At 38.3% G+C, this 20,988-nt stretch overlaps 1 protein-coding gene across 2 annotated transcripts in view; it reads left to right on the forward strand.

Moving 5' to 3' along the window:
- VWA8 (von Willebrand factor A domain containing 8) overlaps nt 1–20,679 on the forward strand; it is a 179,730-nt gene extending 159,051 nt beyond the window's left edge. Inside the window, exons 40-45 of one of the 2 annotated variants that reach the window (XM_053970435.1) lie at nt 279–387; nt 5,525–5,650; nt 7,336–7,494; nt 14,963–15,061; nt 16,232–16,470; nt 18,805–20,679. In XM_053970435.1, coding sequence (XP_053826410.1) covers nt 279–387; nt 5,525–5,650; nt 7,336–7,494; nt 14,963–15,061; nt 16,232–16,470; nt 18,805–18,913 — 841 coding nt within the window. In that variant the 3' untranslated portion in view covers nt 18,914–20,679. Of the gene's footprint in view, nt 1–278; nt 388–5,524; nt 5,651–7,335; nt 7,495–14,962; nt 15,062–16,231; nt 16,471–18,804 lie in introns of those variants that run through there. The other variant, XM_053970436.1, reaches the window with a different exon arrangement.
- The last annotated feature ends 309 nt before the right edge of the window (nt 20,680–20,988 follow it).

The following is a 20,988-nucleotide window of genomic DNA, read 5'->3' on the forward strand; positions in this document are numbered from 1 at the left end:
CTGATTTACTTCTCGAACTTTAAAGCAGATTAGAAGAGAGTAATATATTAGTAACTTTAATAAGTTTTAATGTGATACAGTCCCTATAGACATTGGTGAACCTCTGCCTTATCAAAAATTCACAAGAACAGCTGCCACTTCTCTGATTTGTCTCTTCTGTGTGCTTGTTGGAGTCTAAATTTCCCTATTACCAAGTAAATAAACTTTTTGTTTATGTAAGTAAATGGAAGATATGCATGTTTCCTAAACTGTTCTTAGCTCCTTGTTCTTTCCTTTAGATTGAAAGAGATTCAGATGAGTGAATATGATGCATCAACTTATGAAAGGTTCTCTGGAGCAGTCCGACGTCAAGTTCAGTCACTCCGCATCATCTTGGACAATCTGCAGGTAGTCTGAGATCCTCTGATAAAGGAACACAGGGAGGTTATTACATTAGGCCCCAAATACTATCCTGCTAATATCCTGTTAAAATCTGGTGGTCATACCTTTGGAGGCTAAAAGCAGATTCAGGTTATAATCAGTTAGGAAAAACAGTTTCATATTACTGTTTTAAAAAGCAACCTACATGTGAATGCCAGTGCTCATCTCTACATCTTCCATTATTCCCATTCCACACCTTACAGAAATTACTTATTCAGGAGCACAGTTTTGTGACAGAAAATGCTACTACGCATTATTAAAAGAATTTTTGAAGGTCTGTAGAGCCCAGTCTTTGTCTTTACCTCCAGTCCAAAAGAGCATTTTTTAGGTGTGAAGTGCAAGTGCTATAGATGTTAAGAGGCACCCACTCCAGGTAGGAGCTTTACTACATTTGCAGCTGAAAACATGGATTTTTCTCAGGCTTTTTAACTCTTGGTAATAGAAATAGGTATAGCCCAAATCTCCTAAGTGGAAACTCACTGAAACCACCAGTTTGCCTTTCATCTGCTAACTGGCATGGTAGCTGTTCTAGGTTTTTTTTTAATACTAGTATTCATATACAGGGTAAATAAAATTGTAAGTGCATTGTTTCTAGGAGGCATCTGCTAATCTTCAGTGAAAATTAAAGGAAAAGTGATTTACTCCTTATAAGGCTTATTTGAGTATAAATATTTCTGTTGAGGGCTACTAACCACTAGTGTATATATACCTTAGTTTATTAGTCACTGTGCTGTATCTTAAGCAATAAAACTGAAATACAGAAAGAAATCACTCTGTATGATAAACAGCCTCCTCCTGGACAATGATATCCAATCCTCTGGCATTGCAAGCAAGAAGGGTAATACTTCTTTACATTTTTACCTTTAAACCTTTGTGGCTACAACAGCATTACTATAATCATATATATACACAAAGAATCATTAGCCAGAATGTACCAATTCAGAGAACTCCTCCTGTAGTGAACATTTAAGTTGGGCATAATTAGGTGATTCATGCAATTAATTTGTGTCTCAGTTCAGGACACAGACTTTTGGCTTATAAAGACAGGTCTCTGTTGAAAAAAATAGGATGTAAATCTCAGTTTTGTCTACAACATTTACATCTTGGGGGGGTTTTTGCCATGTTTTTAGTACACATACTATTGGAAGGATGCTCTGGGTATGAAATCAATAAGTGAATCTTCAGTTTGAAGTATTTTTTTGAGTCTGCCTCATCTGTCCCTTGGAGCCAAAATTCTTACGTTCAAGGGTCATGTTAATCATAATAAAAAAAATAAAATATTTTAACATAAGGAGTCATATCCTCTTGCTTTTTTAAAAAAGGTCATTAATTAATTGGTATTAAACCAAGGTAAAGTCTTATAAGCTGCAATATTTTATGAGACTTTGTTCACTTCCTGCCAGAACCTGTAACAGATAACCACAAAGTTAGGAAATGTAATTTATGATGATAAAAACTGAATTTGAAAAGCTGGGCATAGAATAAGAGCAATAGGAAATAAAATTTTTAACTTCCTAATTTTAATACCGATTTTGGTAGGGATTTTACTAGAAGATGAACTAGGAAAATGAAGATAAATTGTAGTAGGAGATACTTAGTTGTAAAACGCCTTTTGCCTTTTGTTAATAAGGAAGCTAAGTACAAATACATTTCATGTGATATTTTTGAGAGGAAAAATAGTTGTTTGAATTCTTAAGCATAGTAATTCATCCAGCCCTCATGAAGAGCTGTGCATCTGTCTCCCATTATTTTCTGTATAGTCATGTGTACACCCTGAGTTCTCAACTAGAACAGTTTTCTTTCTGTTACCAGTCAGTCATTTCTCATATCTCAAATAAGAAACCAATGGCAAAGTTCATTGCAGTAAAATTTGCAACTCAGATGTCTATATGTTTTTAACTTTGTGAAAATCCCAAATTACCTTCTCAGTAGAGAATGTTTGGCTTTTTAAAAATGTTTGCATTTGCTTTGTTTCAAACTATGTTCACATAATTAAAATATGTTGCCCATGTTCACTTAACCTGGATTTTCTCTTAAACATATGCCTTTTTATTGTTAATTTTGTGTGTTTGTTTAAAATATATTCATTTAATTAAATTTTACCTCCCTAGAATCAAGAGGCTGGGGTTTGGGTCCAGTTGTCTATGGCTCTCCAAACATCAGTAGCAGCAGAGATTTTTTGAATAGGCAGATCCTTGAAAGTGACACATAAACATAGTCTGAGAATGTAATTTCATTGTTCATTTTGCTTTTTATAACTTACTGATCTCTGTCAGCTCTTTGAACAACATTATCAAAACATAATGAGTTTTTTTTTATCTTCTGTAGAAGTAGCAAAGCTAGAAGTCCAGGAAATCCTGCCACTGATGGGCTCTTTCTTCTCTCCCCTGAAGCTTGTCTGGCCAAATTCAAAAGGTTATGTCAGTCAGTCACTCAGAAAGACCTTCTTTAATGTGAGGTGACTTGCTTTCCAGAAAGTACTTCTCTCATTATTGATTATTGCAGAGAGAACTAGGGGCAACTGTCCCTGTGGCTTCTGAGCATCATTTAGGCTGCATTTAAACTGGGCAAACCTGAGCCTGAGTTACTGAGCCTGCTGGGCACTCTCTGATTTAGACCATATAGGAACGGTCTGGTCATAGCAGTAAGAATAAAATAGTAGCAGTCCTATAATAAGTATGGCTTGGAGAGCTGGAAATATGAAAAATCCTGTGCCCTGTCAGTAGTATTTTCATTATTTCAGCAGCTAAGGGAACATTTGTGTAACATTTTCCCAGAAATTTCCCAGAAATGCAGACCACAACTGGCAGTGTTTAATACATCTCTACCATTACGAGCTACATAGTTAGATGTGATAATTACACATACAAACCTTTTTCTCTGACATAACAGCTGTAATTTTTTTGTAAATATGCCTATGACATCTTCTGGTGAAAAGAATTACTGTAGTGGTGCACTGTGATCAGCCACTGCCATACTGATAAGATACAGTATGTAGCACATTTTTCTAATTCAAAAGCAGCACAATAAATGTATTTTTCCATCAATATGGTTGCAGTATATTGAAATTGTAATATGTTGTATGTCCTTTCTAATCAAATATCAAAACAAGGTGTATATATATTAGTTACGGTTTTCTCTTAAAATTCTGAATGCTTTTAAACTTAAGTTGGTTTTAAACATATGAAAATCACATATTAAATAAGATTTGAATTTTCTCTGTCATATGTAAAATGCGTGCTTTGTATAATACCCTTGCTTAAGGGGATTATTTTTTCAGCATTCATAAAAGGAAAAAAATTCTCAGTAGTTCTGCATAGAAGAGGCGACACTAAGTAGCCTGATTTTAGCATTATTTTGGAAAGAGGCAAGATCAGATTTTGTCAGCATTCTTTCCTGTTTTAGGATAGGATGTCAACTCCATGTTCCTCCAGTAAAATTTCAGCTCAAATTCTGGCTTTTGAGGTCACTGGGAATTCACAGGTGAATGTTACGCAACTCTGAAGGCAACAAAGGAATCAGTGATCCTATGGAAGAAGTAATGTATCTTTCATCCCAGGGGTATTTAATGATAATAGAAATTCCTAGTTGGTGGTAAAAACAAACTCATGGATGCCCCACTGCCAAAGAGGCTCAAAGCTCAATTGACTGTAGCACCGTGAAAATGTATCAGAGAACGTAAGTGGCTGAATTGACAACCTCAGAAATCTTTTCAACTTTCCCTTCTGTGATTTACTAAAAGGCTGAGGTTTCCATGTCTTTTGGGAAGCATTGTTTTTTCTTCCCATCAGGAAGCATCCGTAAAGCTCTTGATTTTGTTAATCAAAACATTTTTCTGTGGCTTTGTAGTCTTTCTGCCCACTTATTTTCATGGGCAAATAGTCCATTAATCTTGAGAAATTACAGGCAGTAGTCTGAAGTTCAGAACTCCTCTCTACACACTGAAACAAAAAACTCATATATTAAGTCCAAAGCAAAATCAAAGATTCTCTGAACCTGAAGAAGTCATTACCTGCCTATACAGAACTATAAAGATTCATCTTTTCAAATCCCAGGCCTGCAGTTTACTGAGGATTTGTAATGTAAGACTTCCTGCTCATCAGAGAGGAATTGATTTTCATTCCCAAAAGTCAATGTCTAAGATAGTTTGTGTCCTGTTGGATATTTGATTTTCCTCCAGTTGCTGACCAGCAATTTACTGAGATGTCAAAAACATTATATATATATAAATTCACAATTGTCTTTCCTTGTTGGGCTTACTACTAGGATGAGCAATTTTAGCATGAAGAGTTAAACAAATTAAATAAACCATAAACCCCATATATAAAGACTCTACTGTCTTTAGGGGATCTTATGTATTATGAACCTATCCTACCTTATGATGAAGCTATCCTTTGAAAACATGCTTAAATATGTTGCTTATAACATTGTAACACTTGAGTCTTCAATCTTAACTGCATGCTCTGTGTACAGGAGTTGCATGAATGTTTGAGTTCATGGATTGTAATGTATTTTCATCAAGTGGGGCTGTAGATAACCAATGTCCTTTTAACTAAAACAAGTGTCTATTGGACTGTCTCTTGAGTATCATGATCTTAAAAGTAGGTTTTTTAAAATATGTAATTAGTTTATACTGTTAATATTGTTTTAAAAGCAACCATTTACCATTGCCTAAAATGGATAAAGTGGATACTGTTTTGTTTTTTAAGTCAGCCAGTGACTTTTTCTTGTTCTGTGTGTATTGAAAACACCTAACAAATGGTCAGTCATGTGTGTCTCTTCAGTTGTATGTGTATCTGAACAGCCTTGCCACACACATTTTCAGCATATTTGCAAGAAGAAGGGTTAACATTTCTGCAGTTCACAGTTAAATTCCCATAAATGAAACTACTGAAAAAAGACCAAGTTACAGAGGGAACATGTTCTTTGTCAGTGTTGATTTTTCTTTCAGAGAGGAAGGCCAGGACAGCTGTGAACATGTGTTTGGATTTCTTTGACTTACAGCAAAACTATCACATCATTACAAAGAAATTAATGTGTATGTCATGTGCAGTAGGTCATACATTGTCTAACACACACTCACATCACATCTTTTCTGTTGTAGGCCAAAGGTAAAGAAAGACAATGGCTGAGACACCAAGCTGTTGGAGAGCTAGATGATGCCAAAATCATTGATGGCCTGACAGGAGAAAAAGCCATATATAAACGACGTGGAGAACTTGAGCCACAAGTAAGTCTCTAACAAGAACCAGGGAAAGGTGGAGAAGAGCTTAACCAGTTTGCTGATTTCGTAGTGGCTGTACAGTGCCTCTGTTTGGAGTTTGAGTAGGTTATATGGATGAGAAACTCAGAAAAATATCTCTGGCTTGGGATGTCCCTGGCACAGAGGCAACCACTGGATGGAAAATTTGCTGTACCTCTTCTTATAGTGTTGCATAAATATTTCCTGTTGGCCACCCTCAGAAAGAGGATACCAATCTAAGCAGTGCTAAGTTTTGATCCAGGGCAACAGTTTTTTACATTTTTATTTTGTATTTTAATGGTCAGAAGGCAATTAGAAGAAAACATTTATAAAAATTATATAAAAATTATAATAGAAAAAAAAAAAAGTGTGAGTGAAAGCCATTAAGATACTATAAAGTTGACTGTCCTATGGCCTGATTCAGCCATTCCTTAGAAGGCTTTACAGTAAGATCTATGTGAGTCAGCAACAGAGAAACCACTTGAATCAGACCAACTAAACCTGGCCAAAACTAGTGGGGCTAGTCCACAATATTTAATAGTAATACTTAATGACAGATGGCAATTTTTAAGTACACGAAGTTGTTTTTTTTAAATGGCTGAGTACAGCATCTTTTTACATGTCAGATACCTACATGTGATAAATCCCTGATATTATTTTTTATGCTGTTTGTTCCTTAGGTTGCTTTGAATGATTTATGGAATTTGCCACTGCTTGTGTAAAAGATTAGTAAGAGAAAAGTGATTGAATTCTCATTTTTTAAAAATGTGTTTACTCAATGTATCAGTTTTAAGGCTTTGTAAAAATAATTCATTGAGGAAAAAAAAAAGGACACCTTTAAGTGTGTGCATAAAAACCAAAACAAATGTAGGATGTAATAGGCCTTCTTTTGTTTCTGGGAGGGTAGGGATGCCACAGTCTATTAAAAGAATAATTAAAAGAATAAAGTACAGAAATCCTTTAAGGTAAAAGGAACATTTTAGCTATTTGTTTATATTGTGACTGGGTTTCTTTTGTCAGGTCATCTTTAATAGCCTCATACTTGAATCTAGACACATCTCATTGCATGCTAAATAAAACACCTCCCTTGAATGTACTGTGCCAAAACGTGTTAGAACAGATGGGATTTGTTTTCAGAGAAAAATAATGGTTTCAGCATCAGAATGAAGATGGAACTAGTAGTTAATCAGAACAAGATTTCAAACATTTTTGGAATGTTACTAACCTCAGCATACAAGTTTTTACAGTCATATACAGTCGCTGTTAGTACTGCATGCCAAGGAAAAGCATTTCTATTATGAGCCCTGGCAGAAAGCGCAAATTTGAGACTTTTTTTACTGAAATAAAATGTTAAGAATCAAAACTGAAACAGAAAAAAGTATTTTCCTGACAAGCATGTGTGGAATTTTTTGAGATATTTTGTTTCTAGTCATTGAAGCTGAGGGGAAGCAATGAGCTGAGTTATCTGTCAAAGAGCTGGTTTGAAATAGAAAAATAGTTGGGTTTTTTGTTCTTGAAAACAAAAACCAACAGCAAAACCAAACAATGTTTGCTGGATAAAATTTTCTTGATTTACAAAGTGCATTAGGTTCTCTTTCTGGTATGTTTTATTTTTACTAATGGTTAGCTTCCCCGTTTCTAGTGGGTTCAGTTGTGTTGTGTTTCCCTGTCAGCCGGGGAGCCCCCAGCAGAAGCCCAAGCGCCTGCGCCTGGTGGTGGATGTTTCCGGCAGCATGTACCGCTTCAACGGGGTGGATGGGCGGCTGGAGCGCTCCATGGAGGCTGTCTGCATGGTCATGGAAGCTTTTGAGAATTATGAGCACAAATTCAAGGTAATTGCAGCTGGGCTAGGAGCTCTGGGGTTATTGCACAGGCTGTTTGCAGCACTGGAAAAAGTGTTTCAGCAGTCAATCTAGCCAAAGAATATTATTCATTCCCACAAGGAAATAAAGACATTAATCTATTTCTAGCAACCTGAAAAGTAATACTAGTGAGAGGGTAAGAAACATTACACATTTCAGCAGGGGAGTATTCAATCTAAGACTTGGATTTAGTGAGATTTGCTAGGGTTTTTTTTTTTTTTTCTAGTTTTATCTCTTTCTTTGAGAAGAAACACTTAAGCCTACAAAACACAAGTAAATATGAGTTTCAGGATGTGCAGAGATACCACGTCCTTCCATCCGGCCAGAGTGCACACAGCAGTAGTTGGTCATGGGAAGAGACCAGACTTCTTTGTCCCTTCTCTCTTCTAGTTAACTGAAAGCAAGAAGTAATTTCTTGTACTGAAACATACTAGGTTCCAAATGTTATTTAATGGTAGCCTGCAAATGAAATGTAAATAAATGTATTCTTCTTGTCTCAGTAAGCCTAAAAAAGGTCTAGGCCATGTTTCTTTAACCGTACAGAGGAGAGGAATGGCAGTCTCCAGTTAATTCTGGACATCCTCTGTGTTAAACGGAAGAATAGAAATGTCCACCACCTTTACTGAAGAGCATATCAAACATAAGAATTGAAATACATCTGAACAAAATGTAAAATCTCCTAAACAAAGTTAATAGAAATTTAATCCAGATCAATTCAGTCAGGTCTGCTTCACCTTCTTCCTCCAATGACATGATTCTACAGGTTTCTGTTCTTCCATAGAATCTCATGTACAAAATCAGGCATGTGCTTTTAGAATGTCTTCTAAAGTCCAATCATGCACACTTCTATTTTTCAAGAGAAAAGTCTATAACAGGAGACAGGCATTACGTTTTTTTCTAAGAAAAAGGGCATGTGCTGCCATCTTCTTTGGCAGTAATGCTATCTTGCCCTTAAACTTTCTTAAACAGAGCACACTGCAGAATTTCAAACAAATTTGAAACTATGGTTTTGCTCCCAAAGTCACTACATTCCTGAAAACATAATGAAAATTAACTTGGTAGAGAGTGATGCTCTGTAATCCTGTTGGAGGAAAATGCTGTAACCATAAACTTCTATCTTAGCCCAGAGAACCCATGTGGGAATTCAAATGTAATTTAAAAAATAAGTGGAAATCAGGGCTTTATTGGTTCTGCTGTTCATGTATCTCCTGCTCACTGATAATAGAAAAGTTAAGGACAAATATTTTCAGTGACAGTTCAATTATGCAGCATGATTTGTGTAGCTTGGTAAATCAGGCATATCTGAGCAACACAGATATGAGTATGGCAAAATGCAGGATCATTCACACAGAAAAGTAGTGGGCACAAAGATAAATATCATATACTGTGGTGTAGTCCACATGGTTTTGTAAAGGCAAGTAAGGTATCTATGCATATGACAAGCAAGGTAATTTGGTTGGTTGGTAGAGTCTCCTTAGCCAAAAGCAATTGACAGAGTCCCTTGGCAGAGGCTTTTGGGGATAAAAGAGAAATCCTTTAGATAAAGAAAATACTGCTAAAAATATAAGAAACAGCCTAAGTGGTCATTTTTTAGTGGGTCCGTGGAGGAGCTGTGGTAGGATCTGTGCCAGAGCCCATGCTGTTTAGTTGTTCTGTATATACATGAGTGATCTGTTAAAGGGGATGAATAGTGACAAAAGTTGCTAATTATATGAAGTTATTTGAGAAAGTAACAAGGGAAATCCAGCTACAAGAGGCTGAGAAAGACCTAGCCATAAATGGTGACTGGGAAATAAAATGGTAGGTGATGTTTAGTGATTTTCGATGTAAAGCACGGCAGGTGGAAGAAAAGAATTTTTGCTCCCCCATCTCACAAAAGTTCTTGTAGAGATGAAAAAGAAAAGAGATAACAAAGATTGCAAAGGGTATGGAAGTGTCCCCATACAAGGAATGACTAAATAACTAAGCAAGTTATATAGTAAGAACTGCTCGGTGTGGAAGAGATGAATCTTGTCTAAAACAGAAATGGTGACCAGGAGACAACTGTTCATTCTGCTCTTATTTTGAACAATAAATTATGTTACATTCACACAGCTGAGAAGAATGGCTTAGAAAGTGATAACACTGGAGGCTGTAAGGCAATGACAGATAACCATTTGTCCTTATTTCCAGTGCAGCTCTGAAGCTGAGAATCCAGAACCCTCAAGTGCCTGCTAAAGGAATGACATGTAGAACTAGATATGCTGCCAGCACGCTGTGGATAATTAGTTAAGATCATTACAAACTCTCTTCAATTCTGTGATTTTAAAATCTATGGGTCAGGCTTCAGAGAGCAGGAGAGGCAGTGATTTTTTTAAAATATTACTGACTTCTTTCTGTACAACTCTTGACACTTTGCATGATGCTGCTGATTTTTCTCAGGACAAAGCTGAAGGTTTGGTATGTCTGCAAAAGTAGCATGCATTTCTCATATCTAAGAGAGGAACCATTTGAAAAAGAAGAGCACACAACTGTGTAGTGTTCAGTTAAAAACCTGCAGTTTATCACTGTTTTCTTTCTTCCTTTTCCTTATTCTCTTCTTCCCTGGTTTTATAAAAATAGACTTTTTTGGCCTTCAGATATGCCTGCTGTTATCTGTTCCTGTTGTAGCCCCATCTGCATGGCTCGCAACAAGAAATGCCGCAAATTTGAGGAGTACCTCGTAAAACATGTGTTGAACCAAGGGGATCATCTAGCTTGTTGAGCAAAGGGGATTTACATAGTAAAGTTCTCTTCAGCTATCTAACTGTAGTGTAGACTTCGGAAAGAAATTCCTGGCTTTTGCTCAGGATGACTTTTCTGATGATGCTTGGTTTACTTCTCTGCTACATACAGTTTTGAATTAATCAGATGGGCTCTTCTTTGGCTGTTTTATCCCACCCAGCTGAGTTTTCCTATGGGTGGTACCCTTTGGTATCAGGGATGATGTTGATTGTCTGATGATCTTAATAGCACTGATTGAAGGTAAAAAATAGTTTCTTCTTGCCTTCTTATACAGAAGACTTGAGTATTGGGTGTGTGACTGCACCAAGCAGGTAGTGAAGTTACCTTTTATAAAGTCAGACGAGTGCAGCAGGTTTTTATCAGCTTTTTATGCTCATGTGGGACATCCTCCCTACTTGCATTTTGCGTAAGTGCAGGTATTGAATCATTCCTTGTCAAGGGGAAAACAGGAGGCCCATCTTCTGAACATCCCATTTTAGGTTCCAATTGTTTGAAAATGCACAGAAGGGCATTTTGTTCTCTTTTTTGTTTGAGGTAGTAGTATGTCTGTCACAAACTGTATGTTTTTATATCATCCTGGATTACTGTGATTTGCACACATAATGGCAGATTGAGGAGGCATGTCCAGTAAATTATCCAACAGCAATTTTATGAAGCCTTAAAAATATTGTGACTCAATAAATAGCATATTATGTAACTGGTAGGAAAAGCCTGAATTGTTATTTATAGCTATATTAAAGGGATATTGAAGATTTTATATGCCTCTTCCAGCATTATGTGTTTGCAACATTTACTGTGGAGGCAGCATTGCTAATTCAGGAAAAGAAGAAATGGTCCACATGTTTGGCAGAATAGTTTATTTTAAGTAATAAACAAAAGGTTTTAAATAAATTTAGAAAAATAGAATGTTCAGTGTTGTCCAAAGAAGAGACAAATTTATAAAGATCTAGCCCTCCAGCAGAGTCTGATTTCACACTGCCATTTACAATTCAGCACACATCTTCTTTTAGCTTTTTAAATGCCTTCAGAAATGAAACCTTTTGCCATGGCAGCTGCAGAAGACAAAGTCTTCCATTTTACCCATTTTAGGCAGCAGCAACCATCCATTCAGTGCAAAATGTGGCAGTGAAACAGAGATTGTTTTAACCTTTTCCTATGGAAAGAAACCAACAAAATGATGCTATTTTGAGATACATGTTTACATGTTGTGTACCCTGAATAGAGCAGTCCTTGTCTCAGCGTACCTTAGGCTATTGGAAAACATGCTCCGGTGTTCCACGATAATATATTTCAATTAAGCTGCACTATGGCAAATGTATTTTTCTGCTGGATTTGTCCTGAGAGCCTTTGCTTGCAATTTTGTGAAACTTAACCAAAGTCAGTTTCAACTAAGATTGTATCACAGCTTTTCTCTCACTTGTAACTCCATCCACATAAATCCTCCTTAGGGAATTTATGGGGAAAAAGCATCAGATTGGATCCCTGCTTTTCAAGGGCCTTTCATCTGTGCTCATCTTTAGCTACTGCCAAGGAAGGAAACTGGTTTTGACAAAGTCTGCATGTGCCTGCATGTGTTGGGGCTCCCAGTTGACCGGGACTGAGGAGCTGTCTGCACCTTTACTTTACAGTGAGTGCACCAAGGTAATATGAAATCACTAAGGGTTCATTTACTAGAACACAGATCAGGCAGAGGTAATAATTTGCTGCAGGAGAGATTTTAATTCTTTGCCTCTTCAGAGTGAGCTTCTTTGCTTCAGTTTTACTCCTCTCCCAAACTCTGTTTTCCTAAATTGTGACAGATTCCATACATTCCCCTGGGCAAACATCTCTCTTCTGTCACCTCTAGAACTTTGCTGTGAGCCTACTCCCATCCCCCCTCCCAGGGAACATCTCCCAGCCTGCAGTCTTATGTTGATTTAAGTCAATCCAAGTCAGTGCAGCTACATTCCCTTGCTGTGAACTCATCCAGCCTCACAGTTTGGGGAGCTGAGCTTCCCAAAAGCAAACTCTCACTCATTAGATTTTGGCTACTCCTGGTCCTTGACTTGGCTTCGAGAGGGATCAGAGGACCATGAGGACCAGCACATGAGGCTGTTGACCACAGCTCCTCTTTTCCCCAGTGCAGCAGGATCTCACTCTGTTGTTCAGGAGGCCCTAGCTGACCCAGAATGCAGCAGTCAGGATGAATCAAATAGCCACTTCTCCCCTGCTGCCTCACCAAATGTTTTTAAATCACAAATAGCATAGTAAGCTGTCAGGCAAGAAACAAGGAAACTGATAACATCTGCTAAAGATAAGCACACGTATCGTATTGGGTGCATGCATGGGCACACACAAAGAATAATAAGCAGTTCTCTGAGCAGGGAGCAGACAGGACATGATGTTCCCAGGTGGATGCCTTTCCGTGCCTGCAATAGTTTGCTCAGATCATTTCAGCCTCGCCTTGCCTGTAACCAGGTTGTCTGTTCCTGCCTTGTGCAAGAATGTGGAGGGGGCCCTGCTGTAGGGTCAACATCTAGTGTTTCATCAGGAGATACAGCAATTCCCTTTACACAGGCTGTCACACTGAGTTTAAACTCAGACTGTTTGAGATGAAAGCTTGGTCTGTTACTGGTGTATGTCAAGAACCACAATGATATTCCCAAACAGCAAAGTTTGGCCTATTCCCATTAACTCAGTATGGCAGAGCTGACCCAAGGACAGCCAGTGGGAGACATCCAGGAAGCCAGGAAGGAGCCTTCTGCTAAGGGATCAGCCTTTTTATACAGGAGAATGGCAGCATTTTGCTTTACATAGTTAGATTATTGATTTAAAAGTGATACCGAATGCAAAACTGCTCAGCAGAGGATGTGCAAGGTTTCATAATTAAGAGCCTACCCTGAAGATGTGTGGGCATTTCTGACATTGCATAAGAACCACGAGCACTGTATATTTTCTGCTCCGTTAAACCTCTGCTTTATTTAGTTCCTCTGATTTGAATAGCCTCTAATTTTTAAAACAGTACTCGTGTGCATATTCCCTGTGCGTGGTTCAGATTTTATTAAACAGGATATATTCCTGTTGTATTTAGGAAGTATGCTGAATGTAGCCTCAGCATTATTCTCAAAATTTGTATATTTTCATTTGCCATGTCTTCATGTCCATCAAGAGAGAGTCTGAAGCATTATTAGTGATAAGAAATAGGTTTTGAAGAAAAAGCAGACAGAAAGCTTTACATGAGGCTTGGTAGCAAATACCAGGTATGTAAGAGCTGAGGAGAGCAGAAATGGGAAAAGCCAACAGAACAGAAAGAAATGGGATTGTGTGGGGACTAGATTATATAAAGGTTTCCTAGGGGAAGGAAGTCTGGTTTACATGGGGCTGTCATAAAATGGTCTGAACTTCGGTGAAATAATCTACAGTATGTAGCACATTTGCTCTTTAACAGAGTGAGGTGTCACCTTTAAAAGTGTTGTTCCAGCTGCTCTAGCTTTCTTTTGATAAATTTTTAAGCAAATTGGTGACGTGGAAACAAAAAGAGCTTTGTCTGTAAAGACTGCCATTTCTCCTCTCTCTAGGACCTGACTTATACCAAACAAAGTGTCTTTCAATAAGAAAGAAAAGACAGAAAAACATTGAGGAATAGACCTGACTTTTACCTAATGATTATGTGAGAATTAGGGATGGTGAACCCAGCAGGAACCTGTAACAGTACTTGAAAAAAAGAAAACAGAAAGGTAAAATACTGCATCGAGGCTCCCTGTCAAGTAAAGGCAGGTCCGGAAATGCAGGCATGTTCATGCTGAGGAATTGCCAGCTCAGGTCTGTCTGGGCTCAGATTCTGTACACTCTGCTCTCTTGCTTGGTGTAGACAGCTCTTAAATCCATTTTTGTCCTGCTCATGAATTCTCCCTGGAGTGACTGCCACAACACAAAGGGCAGGTCAGGACCTTGCCATAACTCAGCTTGTCTTGGTTTTCATGTAACAACAATGAAGCTCTCACAAGAAACAGAGGCCTTCGCAATATTGCGTTATTTGTTCTATATTATATTTGAATATTTGAACTATTGAATATTTGAACTGCAATAGCAGTTCTATGTGTCAGTTTTGCAGCATCTTACAAGAGAATGATGTGCACACCATCTCCTTTGAAAACATACAGGGGCTCTTGGAATTCGCTTCTCTACATACTTCCAACAATGGCTTTGATCTGTTATGCACAAAAATTAGGAGTGCTGATTTTCAAGAAAGGGGATTTGTAATACCTTTTTTTTCAGAGCAGAATGAGGTCACCAAAAGGATTCATCAAACATAGGAGCTACTCTTAAACAATGTGCTTCTTGTCAGACTCAAGAGGATGAAAATTGCTGTTTTAAAAGAAATACGTGGACAATGTGAGAGGGCAAGGTCTTGATCTTACAAATCTCCACTCTGCAGTTGGTGGGATGATGTGAAAAACAGATCATGGAAATAAGGAACTGTTCCTTAATTTCATTATTTAGCAATTCTTTCCTATGTTTTCGTGTCAGTGAGAAAATGCAAGTAGTTCTCTTAAACAGCTGATAAACAGAAATAGGCAACAGCACTTGGGGTCTTCTGTTGAAAATTGCAAATTGCCTTTGATCTGTTTTATGTCATTGTGAGCCAAGGGCCGTTTGTGACTAAGAGATGACTGATGATGTTTCTTTCTTGTAGTACGACATTGTTGGACATTCAGGAGATGGCTTCAACATCGCCTTGGTTGGGTGTGACAAAGTTCCCAAGAACAATAAGCAAAGATTAGAGATTCTTAAGGTAAAAGTGATGCTGGTAATTAAGGATTTTATGACTGCAAAGATAAAATTGTAGGCAAGTCACAGAATGCAAAACATGAGGATAGTAAAATAAAGACACCAAAGCAAAAATCTGTGTATTTCCTTAAATTTAAACAGGACCTTACAGAGACATGGCAGAAAACAAATTGTGCCAAAGTACTAGAAGCTAGGTATGCTGTATTCTGGACTTCTACGCCCTAAATGTGTCATTTTGACTTCCTGTCAAAGGATAGGGGAAGTTCCAAAGATGATACAGTGATGTAGATAGTCTGCCCAAATCATGTGATATTATTAGTGCATAAGTGACTCTTTCAAAACTGTAGAGGGACCCCAGGTCAGTGATTTAGCCCGGTACCTTCAAGAAGTAATGCATCACAGTAGCATTGGGAAAATGCATCAATACTAAATTGGAAACATGTTAAATCACAATGGCAAAGTGAGTGTATTCACCAAATTTTTTCTATAGTAGGATGAAGAAAAATTGAGTATGTTGTAGGATTTACATGGTTGGCGGCTTGATAGGCTAGAAGCATGTATCTGAGCTTCCTTCAAAAACTATTTTTAAAATAGCTCCTTTGATCAGCAGAACCTGATTTAATAACATCTAAAATTCCTGGCCTTCTACATAGGTAACAGCTTCATCATTGAATATGGTGTATTTATTTTGTAACAGCTCAAACAAAATGTTTTATCATTTTTAAATGTGACTGCCACTGTTAGGAATCAGATATTTGATAACTAAGACACTACTAGGATTTGGAAGTCCAGTGCAAATTATGAACATGCAGGAGCTGTTCATAGCATTAGAAAACTAAGCCCTGTTTTCTTCTTAAAATACATAGGAATGTATCTACTCAAACTGCAGCTGACTGAAGTATTTTACCTTCCCAAAGCCCCAGTCTAATTAGGTCCCTGTGTGGATTTTGATTGTTTGACCAACTGTTTTCAAGAAGTGCTGCCTGTCTTAAAATACGACGTATTATGTACAAAAAGCTGTACCTTCTTTTCTATCTGGAGCACATGTCTGCACTTCTGATGGATCCTCTAATACTGCAGTACTGAATATTTACTGCCTCCTGTGCTAGCTGAAATGAATGCTTGTTCCTAAAGTCATTTTACATGTTTCCACGTGGTTATGCTGTGCACACAGACCATGCATGCCCACGCTCAGTTCTGCATGAGTGGAGACCATACCTTGGAAGGGACAGAACATGCCATTCGGGAAATCGCCAAGGAGGAGGCGGACGAGTATTTTGTTATCGTCTTAAGTGACGCAAATCTGGAGCGTTACGGAATTCCGCCATCGAGGTTTGCACAGGTCTTGACCACCAACACTCAAGTCAATGCCTTTGCCATATTTATAGGATCCTTGGGAGACCAGGCAGATAGGTAAGCATGTTTGGTTTATGCCTAGTACTGTTTGCTTTCATTCAGCATAAATCTAAATTACGCTTTTATTGCAGTGAGTTGCCCATGCTGTTGTTCTACACCAAGATTTTGGTCATAGATCATAGAATGGTTTGGGTTGGAAGGGACCTTTAAATATCATCTATTCCAACTCTCCTGCCATGAGCAGGGACATCTTTCACAACTTCTCTGGATGACCTGTGCCAGTGCATCATCACTCTCATTGTAAAAATTTCTTCCATAGCTCCAGTCTAAATCTACCCTCCTCCAGTTTAAAACTGCTACACCTTATCCCATCATTACAGGCCCCAGTAAAAACTCTATGTCCTTATGAGCCCCCTGTATTTATTGAAAGGCCTCAATAAGCTCTCGCTGGAGTTTTCTCTCCAAGCCAAACAACCCCAACTCTCTCAGCCTGTCTTCATAGCAAAGGTGCTCCATCCTGCTGACCATTTTTGTGGTCCTCCTCTGGACCCCCTCCATGTCTTTCCTGTGCTGAGGACCACAGAGCTGTACACAGCACTCAGTCCAGGTGGGGTCTCACCAGAGTGGAGTAGAGGGGCAGAATCACTTTGTTCACCCTGTTGGCTGTGCTGCTTTTGATGAAAGAAAGCCAGGGTACAATTGGCTTTCTGGGCTGCATGTGCACATTTATGGGTCATGCCCGAGTTTTCACCCATCTTGTTTTTACTATTTTCGTTATTAATGTACTGGTGAGAAGCTATAGCTCCTGAGTTGTGTCAGGGAGGAGACTGGCTTGTAGATCCTGCAGACATCCCTTATAGACAGCAACTACAGAGCATCCTGTGCATCCAAAGGGAGCAGCTAATGCCATTCTCCTGCTGCCAGATATGCACTATACCCTTATGTAGTGTCACCATGTAATCATAATAGAGATGTGGTGCCTTTGTTATTGCCCAGTTTATGGTTCCAGTGTATGTAGGCCTAAGAAAAGAGGTTAAAACAAAATATGCTGGACTTAATTGGTCTTCTAAACAGCCAAAATTTTGACTCAGATACACCCCTTATGTTAGAGACATAAATTCTTTGGAGTGTCTGAGACAATATGCCTGGGTTTAGTTCTTCTACATAATTTCACTTTAAAATGTTTGGGCACAAGGGGGAAAAAAAGAAATTCTGTCCCAGTTGTTCTTTCAGGTTCCACATCCACTGAGGACCAGTACCTGCAGCAAAAAGCTGGTATAGCCACAAATATCAACAGTGTCTTTTCTGTTTCTGTTTGAGTCTTCAGCTAGAGGAGAATGAGAGAAATCTGAAAGGGAGTTGGCCCCCAGTAAATAATTTTAAGCAGTAAAGGGTTGAAAGATACAACTGCACAGACACCATGAGTTGTGGCCGCAGGTGTGTACATCAGAGCTGTGTTAATCATCAAAACAGAATCCATTCTGAAAGATTATAATTACAGAAAGTAAATTTGTTTTACTTTTTGATAGGAATTTAAAAAAGGGAAAAGAATAATCTTTGACCATATCCTGCTTTGTAAGAGATCTTATAATGGCCTAGTTCACTGGGTATGGAAAATGCACACAGTGCTGTCACTGAAATGCATTTCTATGTATGTGGAAGTGCAGAATTGGACAAAGCCTTCCTGTAACTGCTGTGGGGGAAGGAGAAGGGAATTTTCTGTTTCAGTTTTCTTTTAAACTAATTTTAAACATGAGCGTTTACTCACTTTTACTCACTTGGAGGAATAGTATAGAGTAAAATCTCCTATAAAAAGCAAAGAAAAAATAAATCCCAAGGCTGCTAACTGGGCATGAGGGAGATAGGATTTGTAATATGCATCTAGTTTGACTTTTAAGGATGGGTTAAGCTGTGAATAAAAATGTGTCAGTTTAATATTGGCAGAAGAATACATTTCTGTGTAATCTGCAGCAATGTCAAAGAAATACAAAGAGCACAGTTGGAATCATTGGACTTGTTGAACTGAAAGAGCTGTGGGTTCATGGTAGTCGATTTAGGATAAGTATCTTCATTTCCAGTGTAAATCTGTAGCTGTCCTCAGCAAACCAGTTGTGGTGACACCTCATGGGATCACTGATATCTTGATTAAAATGGAGTTCTGGCATGTCAGAAAGAGGATTTCTATCCAGGAAATTGATAGAAATCTCTGGAAACACTCTTGTTTGTGTTGCTGAAAGGAACTCTGTGCCCTACCTGCTCTCAATGTTTCTCCCTCTGTTGCTTTCCCAAACCTTTAATTGCATGGTGACAGCAATGTGAGGAATCCTGTCTTGTGGTAGGGAAGATAATTTGAGGTGTTAATTGTGTTTTGTCCCTCATTCTGCTCCTTAGGCTGCAGAGGACACTGCCAGCAGGTCGCTCTTTCATTGCCATGGATACCAAAGAGATCCCTCAGATTTTGCAGCAGATCTTCACATCCACCATGTTGTCAAGCACCTAAGCATCACCGATGTCACCAGGTGTGAACTCAAAAGAGGAAACCCACTCCTGCTGGAGGTACAAACCCTAAAGCTGAGGATAAATACAATTATTAATAAAATACATACCCTTCTTTAATCAGCCAAGCAACCATAATCTACATGACAGCCAGGCTGTAAATTTTCCTCCAGAATCTCTCAAGCGACTCAGCACATTCAAAGGGCTGCATCAGGGCAGAGGATGGTGACAGAATGACTGTTTTTCCTGAGGGACAAACAAAGGACAGTCTGTGATCATTCCTCTGCCTGTCATGTTGCCAGCTTTACGGAATCATCTCACCCTATTTCATTAAACACAGTTCACTGGGATTTGGTAATCCTGTGCAAGGCAGATCCAGGCAATATGTGTCAGTGTTTCGCGTGCATATGTTTGAATGGGTGGTTAACTCTGATTTAAACAGGACTGCTCTTGCCAGGCAGGAAATCCTTCCTCTCCTGTTGCTTTCTTGTCTTGATGGGCATCAGGGCTTCACCCTGATGCTGGGAACAATGGAGCAGTTTGGAAACACTGACCATCACGTGTAAACATTCATTATCTGATCAGGCACTGTGCTCCGAGTTGTCAGAGCTAGAGAAAGTGGCTGTTAAGAAGTAAAATAAAACAAAAATACATTGGTTCAGTTCTGCCTATGATAAGGGGAAAAGGTCAAAAAACGCTTAAGAACCCAAGAGGCAGTGTTTCCAAGAAGGGCCGTGTCTCCTTTGCACAGCTGATGATGCTGCACCCACTGCACTGTTACACAGAATCCCTGAGATGGCCTCAGCACGTGGGGGTGACTCTTCAATCAGGAGACAAAAAGATTACTAGTGCTTTGCTAGAGCACATTCACAGTCTGTTTTTCTTGGGTCATTTGAAGGTTAAACTGCAGGAGAGATTTAGGCACGAAAAAAAAAGTTATTTTTTATAAAGGAAGAGGGAAAAGTATTTTAGCAAGATACCTGTGTTAGAATGTATTTAATATCCAAGTTAGTTGTAAAGACTTACTTTATGATTCAATCAGTTGGTGTTTGGCTTGTCCCATGAGGTGATAATGCCTCTTTATCTACTAAAGAAGAGCTATTTTGTAGTTCTTTGGGAACAGTGGAATACTCAATGAATTGAATGTATGATTTAATTAAGCTGGTGCGGGGGATGTACATCATAACTGATACTAATTAGAGAGTAACTGAATAAAAGAACATTCAGGAAGAGTGCTTATAAAAATCTGAAGGAGGAATTGCAATTCTTTTAATTTTTCTCTTACTCCTGCAGTTGATCAAGCTGTACCTTGAACAGTATCTTTGGAAGAGAGGAGGCAAATTAATTTGGTCTCATTAAATACAACCATTGGTATTTTAAAGGGTCCAGCTTCTGGTGGTCATTCTCTAGTCCATCAGTCCTGCAGCAAAAATCTTTACCAGAGCATCAAAAATGTCCCCTGTTTAGGATGAGTTTTGAAGCCTGGTCAGCTTTCAAACTCTGTATGACAAGAGGGGACGGAAGACATTTTTCAAAGTCTTGTTAGCGTTGTTATGATAACTGTATATGTGAAAACAAAGAGATTGAAGATGCAGTTCCTGTTTGGAATTGGGAGGAGAAGGTTGAGGTTATCCCTGGTTGGGACAAATGCACATGTACACACATAAACACAGATGCTGCTACTAAGGGGAAGTATGCTTCAAAATAAAAATATCTTGGTTCTGTAAACATGTGATGAGATACTAAATGCAATAAAGAATTGAAATATTAGTAAGGCTCTTACTAAACGTGTGGTTACATGGAAATTCCTTTAGCATATCTGCCTTTAATGCCAGCAAGTCCTGAAAAAAAGAACCTTTTTCTTGCAGTACAGCAAATGCACTGTACACTTTCTACATGACATGTGTGGATAAACTTTCTCACCTCAGATTTAAATGCAGTAAAATACTGTCATCTTTATCATTAAAAAAATCAATGCTATTTAAGGGAAAAACTATGATAAATCCAGTTTTTAATCTTTTACTTGATTATGCCTCTAAATCATACTTCATGTATAAGTATCATTTACAGTTACCTTTC

This window comes from Vidua macroura, chromosome 2, assembly GCF_024509145.1.
Source record: "Vidua macroura isolate BioBank_ID:100142 chromosome 2, ASM2450914v1, whole genome shotgun sequence".
Taxonomy (NCBI): Eukaryota; Metazoa; Chordata; class Aves; order Passeriformes; family Viduidae; genus Vidua; species Vidua macroura.